This window comes from Tachysurus fulvidraco, chromosome 9, assembly GCF_022655615.1.
Source record: "Tachysurus fulvidraco isolate hzauxx_2018 chromosome 9, HZAU_PFXX_2.0, whole genome shotgun sequence".
NCBI lineage: Eukaryota > Metazoa > Chordata > Actinopteri > Siluriformes > Bagridae > Tachysurus > Tachysurus fulvidraco.
Window position 1 is genome coordinate 20375780 of NC_062526.1, and position 22197 is coordinate 20397976.

At 40.1% G+C, this 22197-nt stretch overlaps 1 protein-coding gene across 2 annotated transcripts; it reads right to left on the minus strand.

Moving 5' to 3' along the window:
* Positions 1 to 1071: 1071 nt before the first annotated feature.
* Positions 1072 to 21860, minus strand: coq8aa (coenzyme Q8A, genome duplicate a). Of its 2 annotated transcripts, XM_027138013.2 has the most exons (15): positions 21700 to 21860; positions 16098 to 16254; positions 15378 to 15710; positions 14649 to 14715; positions 12474 to 12548; positions 11853 to 11978; positions 10367 to 10452; positions 9592 to 9732; positions 8320 to 8401; positions 7949 to 8042; positions 5276 to 5417; positions 4477 to 4584; positions 4318 to 4383; positions 4129 to 4215; positions 1072 to 2855 (listed from the first exon to the last, which is right to left on the minus strand). In XM_027138013.2, the coding sequence occupies exons 2-15, from the start codon at positions 16236 to 16238 to the stop codon at positions 2562 to 2564; spliced, it is 1842 nt and encodes a 613-aa protein (XP_026993814.2). In that variant the 5' UTR covers positions 16239 to 16254; positions 21700 to 21860; the 3' UTR covers positions 1072 to 2561. The 2 variants fall into 2 exon arrangements, with proteins under 2 accessions (XP_026993814.2, XP_047674644.1); XM_047818688.1 differs by lacking the exons at positions 12474 to 12548; positions 21700 to 21860.
* Between the last annotated feature and the right edge of the window lie 337 nt (positions 21861 to 22197).

Genomic DNA, 22197 nt, shown 5'->3' on the forward strand with positions numbered 1-22197 from the left:
AATATCTTATTTAAATTCATAAACCCACCACTGAGGTCCATGTGTTTTGGTGTTTTTGTAGTCATTTCAGACCAGTTTTGCTTGAGTTAGCCAAACAATATTATGCAAATTAGCTGAAATCTGTGGCCAGGCTAAATGCTGTAGATGCTAACTTTGATGTTTTGAGTCTAATCATAATTTACAGAGTATATTTGTGGTTGGTCATGTGGCATTGTTTTGTTTTTCCTGTCCTTGTCTGGTTGTTGGACACCAGAGATGATTTACCTCAGATTCCATGGTGGTATCTCAGGCCTTCATGGTGGTTTATCATTTAACAACAAATATACTAATAAACTAACAGCAGACATTCAGAGCTATTAAATGTTCAAACAGTCACAGGGTCCAAGAGTTTTAATCACTTGAACAATGAGTGGGATAAAGCAAAAAGATGTCTAGATGTAAGTATCAGGAAATGAAAGCTACAATTCTCATCTATCATCTCATATTTTTCTTTTAATCTCCAAACCAAAAGTATTTGGATCAACTGGAGTTGCTCCAGTTCTTTAAGAGAGAACTGTATATTGTTATTACTGTTAGCTTTTTTTTTATCCAAGATGATTTTTAATTCATTATTCTTATGTAAAGACAACAACAATAAATATATGTATAACCTCTTTCAGCTGTCTCTGTGAAATGAGAGACAATGGCCTGACCTCGCTCTCTAAATAGATGTGTGTGTGTGTGTGTGTGTGTGTTTTGATTGTCGAGGATGAAGCACTATCCCTCCTCTTCTATACACACAAGCTCACAAACACCTTTTATTAGTGGTGTCAAGATGATGTAGATGTGTTGTGCAAGTTTGTCCCTGCTTTATTGTACCTATACTGCTAAAAAAAAACACAGACTAAAGTTACCTGAAATTATAAAGTGATCAAATCCTCAAATGAATAATCATATGGATTAAATATCTGAACTGCTAATATAAATAATAATAATAATAATAATAATATGTTGCTGAAAAAGTGAAAAAGTGTGGAAAGTGTTGCTGAGAACTTAGAGAAAGTGTGGAATAAATCACAAGCTACTCAGATCCTTTGCATAGAAATCTTTTTATCAATACATATGGAAAAAAATATTAAAAACTGATTGCCCAGAGAGTTTAGTTTCTAGTAAAAATGGAAAAAAAAAAAATGAAAAAAAAAAAAAATCAGTATTTTAGGCACATTATTTACTACACATCAAAAATTTCAGTCACTTGCAATCATTTGTCCTTTATAAATTAATCAGGGAGTTAAGATGAAAAACAAATCGGCGTTACATCTCATAATACAGACATTGATACACCAGACAGGCTAATCAATTAAATTTCAGAATTGTTACATAGGCAAATTGCAACAGAAAATAATAATAGTAATAAACACTCAAAACACTAAAGGGTACAAAAATAGATTTTTTTTTCTTTTTCTTTTAACATGACTGGCCAAATGTGTGCGCATTGTGAATATCGTTTCCCCTCTGTAGAGCCTCGGCCTGGTCCTGACTTTAGCTGCGTTCCAAATGCCATCCTAGACTACACACTATTTACTTAAACAATGCCACTTGCAATTTTGGGCCCTATGAAAAAAAAATGAGACTGGGGCCCCTACCACAGCCATTTCGCATCAAACATACAAGCCTCTGGGGGCCCCAGTGTGTGGGCCCTTAGAATCGTCCTAACTTTTCCCCCCTTAGTGGCACCCCGCTCTAGTCTCTAGTGTCTGGAGGTTAGGAGAGTCGCACCGTCTCAAATGGAACACTGTTTATTAAACATGTTGCCTTTTTCAAAGTCACGTAATGTAACATGGCTGGTTTTAGCAGAACTTTTTTTAAAAATGCTGAAAGATTCTTTATACAAAGTGAGCTAATTTAACAGAGTTAAATCTTGTAAGATGTCTAGCGTCAGCTCCATGTAGCCTCCACCCCCTTTTCACTACTTAAGCAAAAGCTGCGGGTGTCAAGTGCACAAAGTTTTCAACATTCCACACTGGAATAAGTGACTCAACCAAGTATCTGAAGTGCATTTCTTCTTCTTGAATATTTCACGACTCACTCCATCTATACACAATGGTGTAGAATAGTACCTAAGTATTTGTGCGAGTTGGGACATACCTTTTATTTTTATGCAAGATTCACACATTCTGGAAAGAAAATAAATCTAGTGTTTGATGTAGTCCCCATTTCTGGAGCAAAAAAAATCAAACATCATTCAGAAAACAAAGCGCACAACCTGCTGGAATAGTTCAAATATACAACTCTATTCACTTCTACTGTATTCTGTTACAGTAAAATGTCCCTATCATTAAAGGTCACATGGTGTAGGCACATTACACACATTCACTAAACCCCTCTGGAGGACAGCGTGGGAATGCTGTCAGAAGAGAACAAGAAATCATAGATAATAAAATCCCTAAACCAGAACCAACCGAATCTATGATTCAGACTCAGCAGGATTAGTAGCCTGAGCCTAAAAAGCGTTAAAAACTCATTAGACACTGAGCTGCACCACCGACTCCTGACTCACATGATCAGCTTAGTGCTGTCACTCACTGACCGGACGCCTTCTGCCGTTTGCTCCAGTAGTTGCTGTACGCCTGCTGAAACATGTATTTGCAGCTCAGCTTGGCGTTCAGGCGTGAGCAGATGAGGAAGGAGCCGCCCATCTTACGGTGTAGTGAGTAGGTTTCCTCAGGAGGAGGCGTGAGCCGTTGCTTTAGCATGACGGGGATGAGACTGTGGATGCGCTCTGTTGTGCTCTGAGCTCCGAAATTGAACGGCTCATCAAAGGCGAACGCTTCACCCAGGATCATCACGGCATCCACATGGGCGTTCTGCATCGCCTGGGAAAGAGGATTAGCCTGAGTTAGATTGAGTTTTGATTGTTACTGTTGCCTCCAAAAATATTGGAACAAAAAGGCATCAAAAGATAGATGAGCATTTTAGCTTTTGTTTGTTTGTTTTTTTCCAAAAGACATGTTAAACAACTTAGAAGAGGACATATTTTCTTTGTTTTCAATTGGTTAAAAACATAGGAACATGTGACAGTTGTTTCATGATGCTCAAGTGTGTCCTGTTATAGTGACAGTTAATACAGAGATGAACATGAAATGGCAAAAGTGTGAAGGAAGAAAAGATCTGCTCATCATACAAAACATACAAGCTTAAAGGTGGGGTCTCCGACATTTGGAAGCCATTGTTGACATTTGAAATCACCAAAACAAACACGCCCCTAACCCAAATGGACCCGACCCCTGTATTGATAGCTCCGCCCACACATACATACGTAACCCAGGTAACTAATGGAAAGAAATGTGTCTTTATCATAGCTGAAGGGAAGAACAATACAATTGCAGATAAACAAACAAGCAAAAATGACACACAAGCATAATTGTGCCAAGGACGGCGTATATTAGTTCTGTGTAACAAAGCAAAACCAACGTTACTCACCTATCGAGAAAGAAAAAACCGCCTCGGGGCCTTAAGTAAAGTTGGCCGCATATTCACAGATCGGATTTTCCCCGAGTCAATAACTCCTGAGCTAAACGCTGTTACTACACAAAACATGGTTGTAGCTGCCTCTCTACATTACTACGATAGAAAAGAGGTGTTATTTGTGTAGTAACAGCGTTTAGTTAAGGAGTTAGCGCTGGAAAGCTGATCCTATATTAACACGGGTCCTGCTTCTTGCCTTATCGTAAGCCTTTCTTCGCTTGTTCAGCAGACCTGAACTCAACTGAGCAGCATTTCACCTCCTGAAGAGGAGTCTGAAGGAAGAAACCACTACAGAAACAACTACTGAAGGTAGCTCTGCTACAAAACATGGCAAAGCTTCATAAAAGAAGACTGATGACGTCAGTGAGTCTCAGGCATGATGCCAGTGCAACCTAATATAAAAAAATTAATTTGTACCAGTACTTTAAGTGACTCAAAGGTCTCATTTTCATCATTTGTTCTCCAGCCTAAAAATCTTCAGTGTTGAAACATCACTGCTTCCATCCCACTTCTGTACTACTCTGCTTTCATAAATTAGTGTGTGTGTGTGTGTGTGTGTGTGTGTGTGTGTGTGTGTGTGTGTGTGTGTGTGTGTGTGTGTGAGAGAGAGTGTGTTCGTACCTTAGACTCGAATCCAGTGAGGAACTTCATATTTATCGATTGCTTCAATACACCTTCTCTGTCCCCATTTGCAGCTGATTTAATGATCTGTTACAACAAACACTCTGATCAATACAAACACATACCAAGTGCAATTATTTATAATTCATCATAATTAAAGAGCTTAGAACAAATATAGTTTTCTTTTACCTCTATATAGAGGTCTGTGAAACTTTCATCGAAGCCTCTGGTTGCACCAAAGTCCAACAAAGCAACCTATAGACAAAATCGTCAGTGATGGAGCCTGATTTGTAAAAGAATGATATATAAACTCAGAGTGACAGAACAACGATGACGAAGACAGATTACCTTGTGGGTTTGTGGGTCATACAGGAAGTTGGACCAGTTGGGGTCTGTTTGCATGTACTGAAATTCAAAGAGTTCTCTCAGGCAGAGAACCAGAATGTTCTTACAAATCTGAAAAAAGAAGACACATTTTTAGTTTGATGCGGCAGTGATAAAGGAGTGTGTCCATCTGGTGGCGTCACAGCACTGGATACTGGACACATGGACTACAGCAACGGGGGAAAGGGGGAATAGCGCAGTATTGGGGAGTGAACGGGTGGAGTCCTGAAAGACAGGACAAAAGCCAGGAAAGGAAATATGGGGTAGTCTTTTGCAGTTGACTTAATTTAGTGTTAATTATGTTCAGACTAACAAAGAAAATATAATGTGCTTTTAAAAAAAAAAAAAAAGACTGATCTTTTCTGAGGCTCAGAAATGAAAACATTTTCATTCAACAACATCTGCTTTTTATTTCTGTTTTACAAGAACAACAATGAAAAGATCATCTTAAATAGAACTGGATTGCATTTGCTGTAAATATTCTTTGGGGTGCCAATAATTTTGTTGGTGTGGTTTTTGAGGCCAAAAAAAAAAAAAAATTATGCTTGCCGGATTAAAGTAGTGTTTCCTAAAAGATTGATAAGTATTAATTATTGCCATAATTAAGTGAAAGGTGGCAATCATTCTGAAGTGTCGATAAAAAAGTAAATGGGTATTCTATAAGTATAGGTATATATAGATGAGAAAAATGTGTGAGGTCTTCAGCAGAAATGAAAATCGAGCACTGTGTCACATGAATGTACATTTAAACCGTAAGTCAGACCTCATTTTTGAGCTCCTGTGTGAGTCCCTCAGCCTGATCCAGCGGGAAGCCTTGGGCCATCTCAGTGGTAAGAACATGCTGGCTGCTTAGCTCGTCAATCACTTCAGGCACGTAGAAGAAGGGATGATCTTTCAAGAGCTCCCTGTTAAAAACAAAAAAACAAAAAAACAAACAGCTTATAGCAGTGCAGCTGGCCATGTCATACGGTGTACATGCCATGAATCATCTATCCATTTTCTGTAGTGTTTATCGTACACAAGGATCCTGAAGCTTTTCCCAGGGGCCTCACTAGACTCACTGGACCTGGTGCCAAACCATCCCAGGGCACAAACACACATAGTCACAAGATGCCAATCAGCTTACTTTGGAGGAAACCAGAGAACCCAGAGAAAACCCCTGAAGCACATGGAAGAACATGGAGGTAGGAATCGGAGTTGGAAGGCAAGTTGAAGACAGAATATTCTATAACCGCAATGTTTTGTATTTTAGTAAGATTTGAAGAAGGAAAGCCTACAAAATCAGAAGCCAGACTCAGAAATCAGAAATTCACACACACATGTTCACTTTGTCTAGCTCTTCCTCATGCCAGGTCACATAATCTGTGTACAGTAACTGTCTAACCACAACTATGCCTTCTTGCAGATAAGTCTGTGATACCAAACATGCCAGGATGTAAATGCCCCTAAACCCCAGATCTGATGGGATGATTGAAATTGCTTCCAATGAGAGCATGTTCTGGAGAATGTAGTAAAAGAAAAACGAAAATAAAATCAAGCATGTGGTCGTTTTTAGCAGCATATGAAAATGGTGTGAATGAACATGACTGGACAACAACTGTTTAATCTCATTAAGCTCTAAACAAAAGACTGGACGACTTGGATGACTGAGTGCCCTTGTTGTCCAGAAGTTTGATTTCATACGCAGCTATATTTACTAGTTGCCGCATGCGGGTACAGCTACTTGGCACCAGTTCACCGAAACCAAACACTTGAGTAACCTAAGGGTTATTTACAGCAGGTGGCTACAGGGGGTGGTGTTTATCTGTAAAACACCAGCTCCATTAGGTAATGGGTATAAATGTGTCGTTCACTCCATTCTTCTCTATCCTAGTTCATATCTTCATATCTCTTATACTTGCATTAAGATCCTGCTTAGAAGTTTTAAGACATTATAAGACATCAAGTCGTGGCCTAATGGTTAGAGAGTCTGACTCGTAATCCTAAGGTTGTGGGTTCGAGTCTCAGGCCGGCCACGACTGAGGTGCCCTTGAGCAAGGCACCGAACCCCCCAATTGCTCCGCGGGCACCGCAGCATAAATGGCTGCCCACTGCTCCGAGTGTGTGTTCACGGTGTGTGTGTGTTCACTGCTGTGTGTGCGCACTTTGGATGGGTCAAATGCAGAGAACAAATTCTGAGTATGGGTCACCGTACATAGCCGTATGTCACGTCACTTTTTATTATCATCTAGTGCATGCTAATATTATAATCTGAAGCTAAGCTAATTCCTCTCCACTGCTTCGCTTTTTCTACCCATCCCGAGGCATCCAGAGATTGTACCAGCTCCACTTGTGTTCCATGTCATGAAGATTTTGGACCTTCACTGAAATAAGGCCAACCATGTGAGGATCCTGAGGCATCTAAAGATGTACCAGCTCTAGTTCGATTCCAATTCATGAAGGATTCAGACATTCTGAGGAGATGCCGACTGCATGTGGTCTTTGAGGGCAACATACTCCTTATTAATACACACTTTCCGGACTGTATATTTATAAATCACACCCTCCAGTGTCACAGAAAATAAGGATGTTGTTACCTTTTGAGTCTGGTTCCTCTCAAGGTTTTTCCTTACCACAGTCGCCTCATTCACCTCAGACTTGCGACTGAGACTCAAACTCTCCTCATTGGGATAAATACAAACACATTTAAATATAAGTCTAATATTAATCTTGGATTTTTTGTCCAAGTCTAATATTAATCTTGGATTTTTTGTCCAAGATGTCCACTGTTAAAAACGCTATGCGAATCAATATAAATTGAATAAGTATTGACCATGCTGAGTCATGTTGTCATATTAGCACGATTAGAAACAGGACTGGCTTCCATCAGCCGCATGGATGCAATGGAAGATTCTCATATTTATGTTATTATGTCCAATTTCCCGAATCTGCTAAATGATATACAACCACGATTCATGTGTGAAGCATGGTGATGGTAGCCTCATGGCTTGGGATTACACAGATATTTATTGATCATTATTAATGAAGAAACTTGTGTGTGAACAGGAGTCCATTTTGGTGAAGGTGGTGTGATGGTGTTGGAATCAAACCCAGTATTTGTGTCTTGTTCCTAATAAAGTTATTGGTGTGTGTGTGTGTGTGTGTGTGTGTGTGTGTGTGTGTGTGTGTGTGTGTGTGTGTGTGTGTGTGTTAAAAAGGAATATTACTACTTATAGAAAATGAGCACTAAGTTAAAGCCTTAATGAAACCCTTTCCATCACCCCACTCACCTCACTTCTCCTGAAAGAACCAAAAAGTCCTAAAACTTATGTACGTAACCCTGTGAAGATATCTAAAGGGTATCTGCTTGATGTGTTTAATAAATCTATACATACATTGTAGTTTACTCTAGATAAGATTTCTAAGTATCTTGTAAGAATTCTGTCGGTGAACTCACTTGAATTTGCGGGCACACTCTGCCTCCCGGATATAATCACACTCCAGCACCAGCTCTCGCCGCATCACCTCAATCAAGTGCTCTGGAAACAGACCTACAAACACACACACAGACAGTCACAGAACAAAAGATTGTCAGTAAGCAAAGACTTAGGATCTATAGAGGAACAGTTAAAAAAGGAGAAATGGTCATTTTTGGGTTGATGTGAATATTTGGAGGTGAGATAAAAGAATCAGAGCATTCTCTTCTGGGCTGTTATCAAAATATTAGGGCTGATACTATGATAGATCTAGAGAAAGCAGACTAAAAGAAAGTCTACAGAACCTCACAGTGACGTATCTGCACCAATGAACCATCAATGTGACATTCACCTTCAGGCAGAGCGTTGCTCATGCTAAGAACCGTCATCAGGTTGTTCACATCACTGTTGATACTCTGTGCGACCCCGGGGTACTGAAAACACAAATTAAACACCACAGTACTGATTATCGTATTGTATAAAGATTTGAAAAAACAATTCCTACATGTGTTTGTGTGTTTGTGTGTGTTTTCTGTAGCTCTAACAGACTATAAATTCTGATTATAAGAGATTCATGGTTCACTGCAAATGAAAAAAATTTGGGAGAAAAAACAGGTTTCTCCTGTTCTCACTTGCTGTGTAAACACCAACGTTCTCTTTTCATATGACTGTAGGCCACCTGCTGATGCTTCAAGAGGACTACCATCATCATCATCATCACATTATTATCACTATCAGTATCACCATAATTTTTACCATCATCATCATGTCGTTACATCATCACATCTTTGTGATCATCGTCACTGTAACCATCATCAAGATCACCATTACCGTCATCCTCCTCTTCCTCTTCATCATCATCATATCTCAAGAAGCTTCTGGCTAAATGACTTCCACTCTGCCCGTCACTCTGACCTGATCTGTTCACTCTGACCCTGGGACGTTTCCTCAGTCCATGGGTGTGTTTCTAAAGATTGGGTTTGAACATCAGATTCGGACTTCGGGCACCAAACAATTACATTTATTTCATTTACACATCTGAGGAATTGAGGGTTAAGGCCTTTGCTCAGGGGCCCAAGAGTGGCAGAGAGAGAGAGTAAACACAGAGCTACCACCATCTAGAAGGTGTTACTGGAATCAATAATGTTACTGGACCACTGGAGTTACTAGATTCACTGGAATCACTGGAGTTACTGGAATCACTGGAGTTACTGGAATCGCTGGAGTTACTAGAATCGCTGGAGTTACTAGATTCCCTAAAGTGGACTCACTGGGAGCTAAAGAGCATCTTATCAGCTTATCAGGATAATCTGTCCCCACTAGCAGTGCATTCATAGCTTATTGTTTCTTTTACTAGCATACCAGAAATCCTTATACTTCAGCTCTCACTCCACACCTCTGACCTTCTTCTGCTCATTTTTTGTGTATTACCGTAACCATGTGAAATAAAAGACTTTAGAATGTACACATCATGTCTTAACATCAGAACAACTTCCTGATTTACATTCCCCCCCCACATCAATTAAATTGTTAACAAAACATTAGAACAAAACCTTAAGAATCCACAAGCTCACATCCACCTTCAGTCAGTTCTGTCATTGAACCCGAATCACACACCACTCACCTGGATCTTCATAGCTACTTCTCGTCCATCCTTCATTCTGGCCAGATGAACCTGTCCGATGGAGGCAGCAGCGAAGGGTCTCTCCTCAAACATCTCCAGTTTGTCCCTCCAGTTTGGGCCCAGGTCATTATTCAGAGCTTTCTGTACACATATTTTCTTCTCTCAGTGTTTATATAATTGAAATGCATTTCATTCTGGAAATATTCTGTGTTTCCCACATGTACTGTACAAGATACTAGGTAGACCCTGATGCTACGAAGCATCTGAAGTTTAGTTCAGTTTAAATCTTATCCTCTGGGAGTTTATTTGTGAGCTTATAACCATGTTAAATTAATCAACAAACCGTTTAAAGCTCAGCTAAGCAAACTATAGCTGCAGTCCATCAGAGGAGCTGCTAAGATTTTTGCACTTACTGGATCAGATATGTTAATGCAACAGCAAAGCGTATGAACGTTATTGCAATCTCATGAAATATTTCTTTAATTAAATCAAGTCAAAACTTTAAACACCGTAGCTGTAAATTGGCAGCTCTGATTGGTAATGACTGACTGTTGCTTTGCTGTGCCACGTTGCATCAAATATGCTCATATCAGTCATCATCTGGAAACTCCCATTAAAAATATGTCTCTAAAGAAATCGTTTCGATCTGTAGATGAGGGACCTCTAAGATCTTAAATATATTTTTGAGCTCTGTAAAAAACACAGTGGAACATGTTCACAAAGGATCTACAGTATATTCTAGATATAATCGGACTGATGTGGGGGTCGTGTGTACCATCATTTGCTTGATGGGCATGAAGTCTGCGCTCTGACGGACACGATCAAAGATCTTCGCCAGGTGAGGATTGATGAAAGCGTCATCTAGGGAGAAAGGAGAAATGGAAATGTCACGACTTGACTATTCATGACGTTCATGCTCTGTATGTAAGACCTGCTCATACTGCAGATGAATAGAAGCTTATAGTAACCTGGCTGAATAAGTGTCAATATATTTACTTTAATAAACAACACCTAAGTTTGGAGAAAACGCCATATTAGCCGACTTTGGAGCTCTATTTCTACCATAGAGCTTGTCACGTTTCAGTCGTTTTCCTGGTCAGACAAAACTTATTTATTTATTTAATACGGTGAACCTGTGGTACAATTTTAACCTCTGTTCATAGCTATTTCTGATTCTGAACCTTTTTCTTCATTGAAATTTTGGATCGACTCATAACTGCAAAGCCAATTACTGTGAATATAATCAATATTGTTATACTGCGACAAAGCCGCTGATGTTGATTTAGACTTTAGATAGAGAGAGAGAGAGAGAGAGAGAGAGAGAGAGAGAGAGAGAGAGAGAGAGAGAGAGAGAACCTGTAAGAACACTGCTTAACTAGTTCACCTTCTGGTTTACTTTAAGTGTTAGTTAGTGTTCAGCTTTCCAGTATTTTTTAACATCATTTAAAAGTGCAAAGTGTAGCAGACATGTTTGCTTTAATATATCAAGAGGACATTTGAGGTTGAGGCAAAGTGACTGAGAGACAGAGAGAGAGAGAGAGAGAGAGAGAGAGAGAGAGAGAGAGAGAGAGAGAGAGAGAGAGAGAGAGAGAGAGACAGAGAGAGGGAGTGAGAGAGATTTAAACATGTCAGCATCTCTCAGCTATTTGTTTATTCCAAGCCATCTGTGCTTATTGTGAGCAACTGACAATCCTCACAGCACTGCGGAGTGAAAGGTCAAGCGTCTCTACGCGGTTGCCGGCTTATTTTAAGTTCAGTCTGTTCTGCAAGTTTAACTGACATCTGTTCAAGGACAATGGCAGCCATGTGGCATTCAGCACTGTCGTGTGTGTTTATAAATTAAAGCTGAGACTCCATGTAAAGAAAATGTGTCCATCAATCTGAAGCTCCAGCATACCAGCAGACTGAGCTGATAACTGATATGTACATTACATCACGTGACATGTGGACCATCACACTGAGAACAAGCTTCGTACCAAAAACACACTGAGACTATGAACTTATTTTAATCCATGAAGTAACGCACAGTAATGACCCTGTGTGTGAGTCTAGCAGTAAAAACACTGTAGCCAACAAGTGATGTAAGAGTTTTGTGTGTATCCTTAACAGTATGGATGAGTGACTCGTGTCTGCCAAGACACTGAAATTGAGCAGGGGACATAGAGCTTCACATCCAGGAATCATATCATCATGAGTGAGGTCATGACCTTAATGTTGTGTATTTAAAGTATAACGCATTACTGACAAAGTTCTTCTCTCACCCTGAATGCTGAGCATCTGCCCCAGCTTGAGCGCCGCACCGCGCACTTTACACAGCGTCCTGACGATGCGCTCTGCGTTGGCCTCAGACAGGAACGGGCTGGAGTCCAAAACCGCCTTTTTGTCTCCTGGGAGAAAAGATGATACACGTGAAAACACAAAAATACGTTGGTTTTTTTAATATACAGCAAGATAACTCAAAGTAACACCTCAATAACAAGGAGCTTGACAGCATGTCCTCTGTGTGAGTCAATGATGTGTAATGATCCTGAAAGAGGATTTGTAATTTTTCCAATTCCACACTGAGGAAACGTGATCTTTTTTTTAGGTCTTTGAATAATTCTGAAGACATTTAAATACTGCATTTCAATGTATTTCTATAGGAAGTATCTTCAAAAAATGTGGAAATAAAAATAAAATCACAGACTGATAAATTTAAAGCAACAAGAACAATAATCAATTCAGGAGTGAAAACATTTCAGCAGGAAACGAACAGTGTGTTATTAAATCTGATGATGAGGTATCTGCAGTCCTTTTGCAGGAAGTTTACTCCTAATAATAATAATAATAATAATAATAATAAAGAAGGTTGCTCCGTCTCGCCGTCTTTAATCTGTCCTCACCGTTCTTTTCCTCTGGACGCAGGCTTTTCTTGGCCACTTCAGCCAGCGCTCCAATGCCAAGACCCACTGCGAGGCCTGTTACAGACACGATGAGGAAAAGATTTACACAAAATCCTGCAGTCAATACACTGAACTGTCAAATCCTCACATAACAGAAGATCCTAATATTTTACAGTATTTTGTAAAATCAGCATTTCTGTTAAGCTTCTGTTTCCCCATTCATTCATCCTCTGTAAATGCTTCTCCATTCATTGAGTCTCAGAAACACTGAGCACAAGATAAAGGATAAAGAGTGTGTCTTAAACGCTACATCTCTTCTAGCCAAAGTCCTGAGTGACCAATAACTTTACTCTATTAAAACACTGTGACGTCTACAAACAAACAAACAAAAGCGTTAATCCGAGTAACTGCTTGAAGACTTTTTGATTGTTTGCCAAATACGAAGCCATCAGATAATATCACACCCAAGTGAAAGTGAGGGAACTACTCATGTAATAAACCACAAACAGCATCTGATATTATCTCACACATACAGTACGGATGCACTCATGCACACACACAATGCACGTAGGAAGGTTCCTAAAACATTAACATTTTTTTTTTACAGCATTGCTACACGTGTCTATACACGGAAAGGTTTTTCTACATAATGAATGAACTTAAATGTTAGCAGTAAGCATTAAAATAGAATTTCAATAGACATTTCACACACAAAGCCAAAAAGGAGCTCTGAAAAAAAGAAAAAAAGAAAAGAACATATAGTGCACATGTGGAGTAAACAGAGCCAGGTTTATGGTGAGTCACTTAACCCGACTTTAACTGAGGTTAAGTAGCTGAAATAGTTTCAAAGTAAACACAGGCTCCTTCCTGGCAGGTTAATGGGATTGTAGGTCAAATCTAGACAATAATTAAACAAGCTGTTTGTGTAGATTAGACTACTGAAACTACGGAGAACAGAAGTGTCTGAGTGCACAATATACACAACACACACAATACACATAACCCAAACAATATCCAGAGCACACACAATATACACACAACCCAAACAATATACACAACACACACAATATACACACACACACACACACAACCCAAACAATATACACAACACACACAATATACACACAATCCAAACAATATACACAACACACACAATATACACACAATCCAAACAATATACACAACACACACACACACACACACACACACACACACACAACCCAAACAATATACACAACACACACAATATACACACAATCCAAACAATATACACAACACACACAATATACACACAATCCAAACAATATACACAACACACACACACAATACAGAGCACACAAAACACACAATATACACACAATCCAAACAATATACACAACACACACGATACACATAACCCAAACAATATACACAACACACACAATATACACACAATCCAAACAATATCCACAGCACACACAATATACACAAAACACACAATACAGAGCACATAACAAACACAATATACGCAATACAAACAGCCCACACAATACACACAACCCAAACAATATACAAAGCACACACAATATACACACAATGCGCACAGCCCACACAATATACACAGCACACACAATACACACAGAACACACAATATACACACAATGCGCACAGCACACACAATATACACAGCACACACAATATACACACAATGCTCACAGCCCACACAATATACAGTACACAGCACACACAATATGCACAGCACTCACATTATACACACAATGCTCACAGCCCACACAATACACACAATACACACAGCACACACAATACACACAGCACACACAATATACACACAATGCGCACAGCACACACAATATACACAGCACACACAATATACACACAATGCTCACAGCCCACACAATATACAGTACACAGCACACACAATATACACACAATGCTCACAGCCCACACAATATACAGTACACAGCACACACAATATGCACAGCACACACAATATACACAGCACACACAATATGCACAGCACACACAATATACACAGCACACACAATATACACACAATACACACAGCACACACAATATTCACATTGCCTGTGCTAATATAGCAAGGCTAACGTTGCTATGCTAACATGCCTGTGCTAACATGGCTGTGCTAATGTGATTGTGCATGACTTCTCTTACCTCCAAAATTAGCCAGTCTTCCAAGCCGTGTCACAGGAACCTTTTGCTCTCTCGCTCTTTCACTCAGCTAAGAACAAAACAGAACATTCATTAATGTCCAGCAAGAGAAAAACTAATTCTGTTACAACTTATTCATAAACAAACAAATAAATAAATAAAGGCACCACTCTTTCTAACTGGCTAACATTAGCTAGTTTCTCTTGTGTAGATTTACTTTCCAGGCTCAGCAGAATGATTTTTCTGAATTGATGTTTTTTTTCACAAATGAAAGATTTCTGAATGAATCAGTTTCTTTGCAGACTGAAAAATGAGGCCAATTCATCCTACAGGAAGTAAACAGTAGTAATATCGTCAGTGTCGATCAAAGGATGTTACACCACATATATGATTTTAACTGAACTGTAATAAACCTTCCATTTCATTCTGGCACAAAACAATTAAGCAAAACAAAACTTCTGGGAAAAAATTAAATCCAATCGCAAAATGACCTTAAAGGGATTAAACTATTAGTCTCTAGTGATTTAGTGATCGCAGAAAAAGCTGTGACATTCAGGAGACGTTTCGTGTGACATCATCACGACACGGCTCTCATCGAAGGTATTTACATCCGTGTCTCACTGGTAGGAGTTTAAAAGAAGAATCCTGTGCTGGTGATTTCACCAATTCTTTCACAATAAAGCACAAAATCCTCCTGGAGGAACTGACTGATATTTGTGTAATTCATCTTACCATTTGTTTATGTGGTTTGCTGATGCTACGCTTGGCCTCCCGAGCTTTGTTGATGTCTTTGGCCGTGAGTCCGCCTACAGACGAGTGATCCTGGTGATACGAGCGAGTCCCTGTGAACTGCTTCGTCGGATCCTGATAGCGATCGAACACCTTGGATTTGAACAGCGAGTTCTGAGACGTCCCAGCGCTTTCCACACTGGCGTCTGCGGAGGTGTCGTCACGCTGCTCTCTCTGCGTCACTCCTTCGCCGTAGCCCTCCTCGCTGGAGAAAGTATACTGATCATCTAACCCTGAGCTGAAGCCGGTGGAGCTCTGATTCTGGCCTGTAAACTCCTGCATGAGCACAAGTTTCGTTTTAAAAGCTACACCACTTTATTATCTCATGCACAAAAACTTCCATAATATTCACAGTACAGCGATAATACAGCGAGGTTTCAACGATCATTTCAAAGGATCTGATTATCTCTCAATAACATATAAACAGACATTGACCCCAATCTGTATGTGCTTCTGTAATCTGATCAAGGCTTTGATGTGAAACCTACTGGCAGCAGTTAGGAGCATCTCAACACTGAAACACTCAACTCTTTAAAACTCATCGTACTCGATTACTACTGTGGGATTTTCATTGTATGACTGCTGTTATGTGAGATCAAACAGATCACTTCAGTGTCTGTAGTCTCAAGAAGGCAGTGATTCACCTGAGTAAAAGAAGCTCACCTGAATTTTCTGCATAGCCACGCTCATGGCCTGCTCTGCCGTCATGGCTCCTCCGCGGCTCAAAGAGCTCGCCTGGGTCTCGAGCACTGCCTGGCTCAGCTTCGCCAGACCCTTCACCAGCAGGACGATGTCGGTCGCCATGGCAGTAAAAGTCAGTCTGTAATCGTTCCACAATTAACAGTGACACTTAGATCAGAAAGTGAGGTTAAGCTACAGAAATGGAAGTGTAGCTAGGTTTTTTTAGCTTAGGTTTGTGGATAAAAACCATTGGCAGATAAATGAGTATTGGGAGCTAGTTAGCTAATTAAGTGCACTAATATAGACACAAACAAGTATATAAACTCATCCTCGATTAATAATCGTGCATCACTTCCTTCTCCTGGAATGAATTCACGTGCGGACGAAGGTGAGACTATCCACACCGAATAAAATGATTCATCCACCATCACCTGTGTCCCAATAAAAGTCATGATAAAAGATTCCCGAGACGTGTTTGTGGTGTTTAAATTAAAGAATGAGTGCAAAACGTATTTTTTCTTCAGAAAATTTTTACACTGACCTTGATTTTTTTTTTCTTTCCTGAAATTGGTCGTGCACTTCGGAACGTTCTGCTACACTAATCTTTCCTTCAGCTAAGTGACATGACTGAACATGCCCCTCGAACATGCTGAGTGTCTCATGAGATGGAGACGTCACGGTAGATTTAAAGAAAAAAACAGAATGTCAACAGCCAATCAGAAAGCAGACGGTGGACAACACTACACTTCCTCTTACTCTCACAGACCAGGATTAGAGAGAGGATTTACAGAGCCAAATCACAAACAGGGAGATTTAACAACAGTGATCAATAAAGATACAGGTAGAAAACATTCCAACATTGAGTGGTTTGGATTTGTTGTGAACACCAGCAGCACATACAGGCAGGAAAGAAATCACACCTTCGTAACCTGGCAGAAATCAACACTTATCAATGTTTACCAACAAACTCAGCGGAGACGTAGCGCTGATATTCACGTCTATAGTGTGGTCGAGGTTTATATGGCAAATCGTCTTCAATCGCAAGCTAAAAAACACGACTGAGTCCATATCTGGATAAAAAGTGCTTGTCCAGCGTCCAGTAACGGCCGAAACGTAGCCGAGGTCACAGAGTATACATTTTATCCATCTTTACAGAGGATTTCAGATGAATTGTAATATTTTACACAGTTACAGCTCATCCCAAAGGTGTTCAGTGGCGCTGAGTCAGAGTCAGGGCTCTGTGCAGGACACCATTCTTCACTCCAACCTTCAACTCCACACCGTATCTTCAGGGTTTGTGCACAGAGACAGATACTTGTGTGCTTGTAGGTTTGTAGAAGCAGTTTGGTATGATGGTCAGGGGTGCACATACTTTTAGGCTGTGCAGTTGTGGCAAAACGTTTTGAGAATTACATAAATATTGGAAATTGGAACAGTTGCTGCTTAAGTTTTTATAATAGCAATTTGCATATATTCCAGAATGTTATGAAGAGTGATCAGATGAATTGCATAGTGCATCATTGCGTTGCATAAAAATGGCTTCACAGGCAAGGATATTGTGGCTACTAAGATTGCACCTAAATCAACAATTTATAGGATCATCAAGAACTTCAAGGAAAGAGGTTCAATTCTTGTAAAGAAGGCTTCAGGTTGTCCAAGAAAGCCCAGCAAACACCAGGATCATCTCCTAAAGAGGATTCAGCTGTGGGATCGGAGTGCCACCAGTGTAGAGCTTGCTCAGGAATGGCAGCAGGTACTGTAGGTGTGAGCGCATCTGCACGCACAGTGAGGCGAAGACTTTTGGAAGATGGCCTGGTGTCAAGAAGGGCAGCAAAGAAGCCACATCTCTCCAAAAAACATCAGGGACAGATTGATGTTCTGCAGAAAGTATAGTGAATGGACTGCTGAGGACTGGGGCAAAGTCATATTCTCAGATGAAGCCCCTTTCTGATTGTTTGGGGCATCTGGAAAAAGGCTTGTCAGGAGAAGAAAAGGTGAGCGCTACCATCAGTCCTGTGTCATGCCAACAGTAAAGCATCCTGAGACCATTCATGTGTTGAGTTGCTTCTCATCCAAGGGAGTGGGCTCACTCACAATTCTGCCCAAAAACACAGCCATGAATAAAGAATGGTACCAAAACACCCTCCAACAGCAACTTCTTCCAACAATCCAACAACAGTTTGGTGAAGAACAATGCATTTTCCAGCACGATGGAGCACCGTGCCATAAGGCAAAAGTGATAACTAATTATGAAATTATGAATTAACTGAAACAAAGATCTAAAAGCAGTTACGCAGCAAACTTTGTGAAAACTAATATTTATGTAATTCTCAAAACTTTTGGCCACGACTGTATAGCTTGTGCTTATATGCAAATGAACCATTATCAAGACTAAACTGGCAGAGAGTGACGCAACATATCTGGGACGAGTTAAACTTACAAATAAGGAAAATCTAAGTGATTGGTTGTCTAGCAGTGAGAGTGAGGGATAGAATGAGTGAGGGATAGAGGGAGTGAAGGACAGAGGGAGTGAGGGAGTAAAGGATAGAGGGAGTGAGGGAGTAAAGGATAGAGGGAGTGAGGAACAGAGGGAGTGAGGGAGTAAAGGATAGAGGGAGTGAATGACAGAGGGAGTGAGGGAGTAAAAGATAGAGGGAGTGAGGGAAAGAGGGAGTGAAGGCATGAAAGATAGAGGACTGTCACACCCCACCCTAAACATCAACATGTTTTACAACATTCTTGCGTAAGCTGCTTACACTCGTCAAACTGAAGCAGAAATCATGAAGAGGAACAGAGTTTTTTAGATTTATTCAGACACTAGTGTGAGGAGATGTACCACACAAATCCATCTTATAAAAAAGTTTCCGTATTTTTATTTTACTAGAAACACTTTAGGTGATTGAACGTCATTCTACACTACACCAAGGGCACTAGGTAGGGTGTCTTGCTCCATTATGTTATTTGCTCTATAGAGGACAAACAGGAGGACGTTTACTAAGAGTAATGCTACTGGGATCTGACTTGAGTCAGAAGGAAGACAGAAATAAACAGTGATCTGGGAACAGGAGCAAAGGTGAATATATAAAAATCAACCTGAAACATTCAGTTTAAAATAGTACCTCTTAAATACAGGGCGAATAATCAGGACGTTTGTGCAACTGTTTGAACAAGACACGGTCACTACTATTTATAACTCCGCTGCACTATTTCACAGCTCTGTTTGCATGGAACTCGGGCAAAGACCCAAATTTAGCAGCGGTACTTTGGTCCAGCTTGTCTGGCGTTTAAAATATCAACAACATGGAGGTCAAGAGATAAGAGAATCACCGGTCAGTTGGACTCCTGCACCTGATTATACCACCCTATTTTGATTATTACCTCTTGACTGCAATTGCAGCTTGATATAATACGAATATTTATCGTATATTCTGAGCTGTATAGACTATGAGTAAGTGACAAATGACACGGTTCTTCAATACTTACGCAGTGATCCAGCGATATAAATAGCAGCAGGGATTATTCCTCTAATGATCTAATGATGCAGAACTCAAATATTATAAGATTACAAACACTAAAAAGGAAGTTAGAGTTGTCCGTATCTGATCACACGCTTTTTCAAATGCCTTTGTTTAAAGCCGTCCCAAAAGTAATATTGTGCATGTGACATTTTAACTACATACAGAAGAAGTATCTGCTAAAGAGCGAACACAACACTTCCAGAGCTCTCCACGCAACCCCTAATCACTGGAACAGAGGTCAGATATAAGCAGTCCGAGGTGACGGAAACAATCTCCCCAATGCCTTCACAGATCTGTGTCAAAGAGGAAAGTGTTCTCTATTTAAATGTGGATTATATACAGGTCGTATTCTGTTGCATGGAAAGCTGATCAAGAGTCAGATCAGTCTGTTGAGTGAGTTAGTTCCTTTCGTCTAGCTGACTACGTTACACTTCTGTACAATGAAGATAACGATAAGAGCCACCGGCAATCATCCGATAAAACTCAAACAAGGGTGTGCAATACAGCACAAAACAACATAACACAACACTGCAGTAACAGGTTTCCACAAGAGGTCACCAAATTCCCTGCGTTTAAGAAAAACAAAAACAACACCGCACCTTGAAAAGCAAGTGAAGTGAAAAGCATCCAGCATGAGAAGGTAAAAGACCTGAGTCTCCACTCTTCAGCCTTTCCTTTGGAAGTGCAGAAACCTGATCTTCTGCAATCATGTTTCAGGAGAGGCACAAGCACAAGGTGGACTTCATGCCCTCTAAGAAGTTATACACTAATACTGAACACTAGGCACTAAGAAGTTATACACTACTACTGAACACTAGGCACTAAGAAGTTATACACTAATACTGAACACTAGGCACTAAGAAGTTATACACTACTACTGAACACTAGGCACTAAGAAGTTAATGCATTACTACTGAACACTAGGCACTAAGTTCTACACTACTACTGAACACTAGGCACTAAGAAGTTAATGCACTACTGCTGAACACTAGGCACTAAGTTATACACTACTACTGAACACTAGGCACTAAGGAGTTAATGCATTACAACCGAACACTAGGCACTAAGAAGTTAATGCTTTACTACTGAACACTAGGCACTAAGAAGTTACACACTAATACTGAACACTAGGCACTAAGAAGTTAATACATTACTACTGAACACCTGGCACTAAGAAGTTATACACTAATACTGAACACTAGGTACTAAGAAGTTATACACTAATACTGAACACTAGGCACTAAGAAGTTAATGCACTACTGCTGAACACTAGGTACTAAGTTATACACTACTACTGAACACTAGGCACTAAGAAGTTAATGCATTACTACTGAACAGTAGGCACTAAGAAGTTAATGCATTACTACTGAACACTAGGCACTAAGAAGTTAATGCATTACTACTGAACACCTGGCACTAAGAAGTTATGCACTAGTACTGAACACTAGGCACTAAGAAGTTAATGCACTACTGCTGAACACTAGGCACTAAGAAGTTAATGCATTACAACTGAACACTAGGCACTAAGACGTTAATGCTTTACTACTGAACACTAGGCACTAAGAAGTTAATGCATTACTACTGAACACTAGGTACTAAGAAGTTACACACTAATACTGAACACTAGGCACTAAGAAGTTAATGCATTACTACTGAACACCTGGCACTAAGACGTTAATGCTTTACTACTGAACACTAGGCACTAAGAAGTTAATGCATTACTACTGAACACTAGGTACTAAGAAGTTACACACTAATACTGAACACTAGGCACTAAGAAGTTAATGCATTACTACTGAACACCTGGCACTAAGAAGTTAATGCACTACTGCTGAACACTAGGTACTAAGTTATACACTACTACTGAACACTATTACTGAAGTACAGCTACAGCCCCAGGAGAGAAAAAAACAGTAGAGGAGCAGAAATAATGTTACAACATGTGTACAGAAGGAGGAAGGAGAGTGCTACAGCGACAACACTTTCAATCCTGTGTGTGCTGACAATCATTTACACCGTTAATCAACCACTTACTTCATATGAAGCACAGCATTAAACACACTAACCTGCACGAGTTGAACACAAACACACACGTTCCCACAGCACGCGCACTTTCCTTCTCGCTGCGGCTAATGAGTTAGGTCAAGTATGGTGTTTGTGTTTGTGTATCCGTTATAGACCCGCCCACTCGCAGCCGCTATTGGTTCTGCTAGGGCGCATAAGGAAAAGATGACGAATGAAATAAGTGCATTAAGGAGGGCGGGGTGTTTGCGTCACGGATACTCAGAGAAGAAGACACAAACACGCCGTGGTGTAACAATGAGAGCCATAGTGGAGGAAGTAGGCGCTTCACTTGTGGGTTATGTGAAGAATAGAGCACAGTCATCTCTATCTAGCAGCACAGATTCATGGTTTGGGCCCAGGAAGTGCAGATCTTCTAGAGTTCATGACGTCGAGTTCTCCTATGATTCGGTCGATTAACTTTTCCAGAAAAAAAACAAAATCCAAACTAGAATTGTCTTGTTCTTCAACACCCAACATCTGGCTATTATACTTTATACCTT

Excerpts from the sequence above, each read along its gene's own strand:
- coq8aa (XM_027138013.2), bottom strand. The coding sequence starts at position 16,238 with ATGGCGACCGACATCGTCCTGCTGGTGAAGGGTCTGGCGAAGCTGAGC. Across the intron at positions 12,549-14,648 it reads AAGACTGGCTAATTTTGGAG|GCCTCGCAGTGGGTCTTGGC; the intron begins GTAAGAGAAGTC and ends TGTCTGTAACAG. Across the intron at positions 4,216-4,317 it reads TCACAGACCTCTATATAGAG|ATCATTAAATCAGCTGCAAA; the intron begins GTAAAAGAAAAC and ends TTGTTGTAACAG.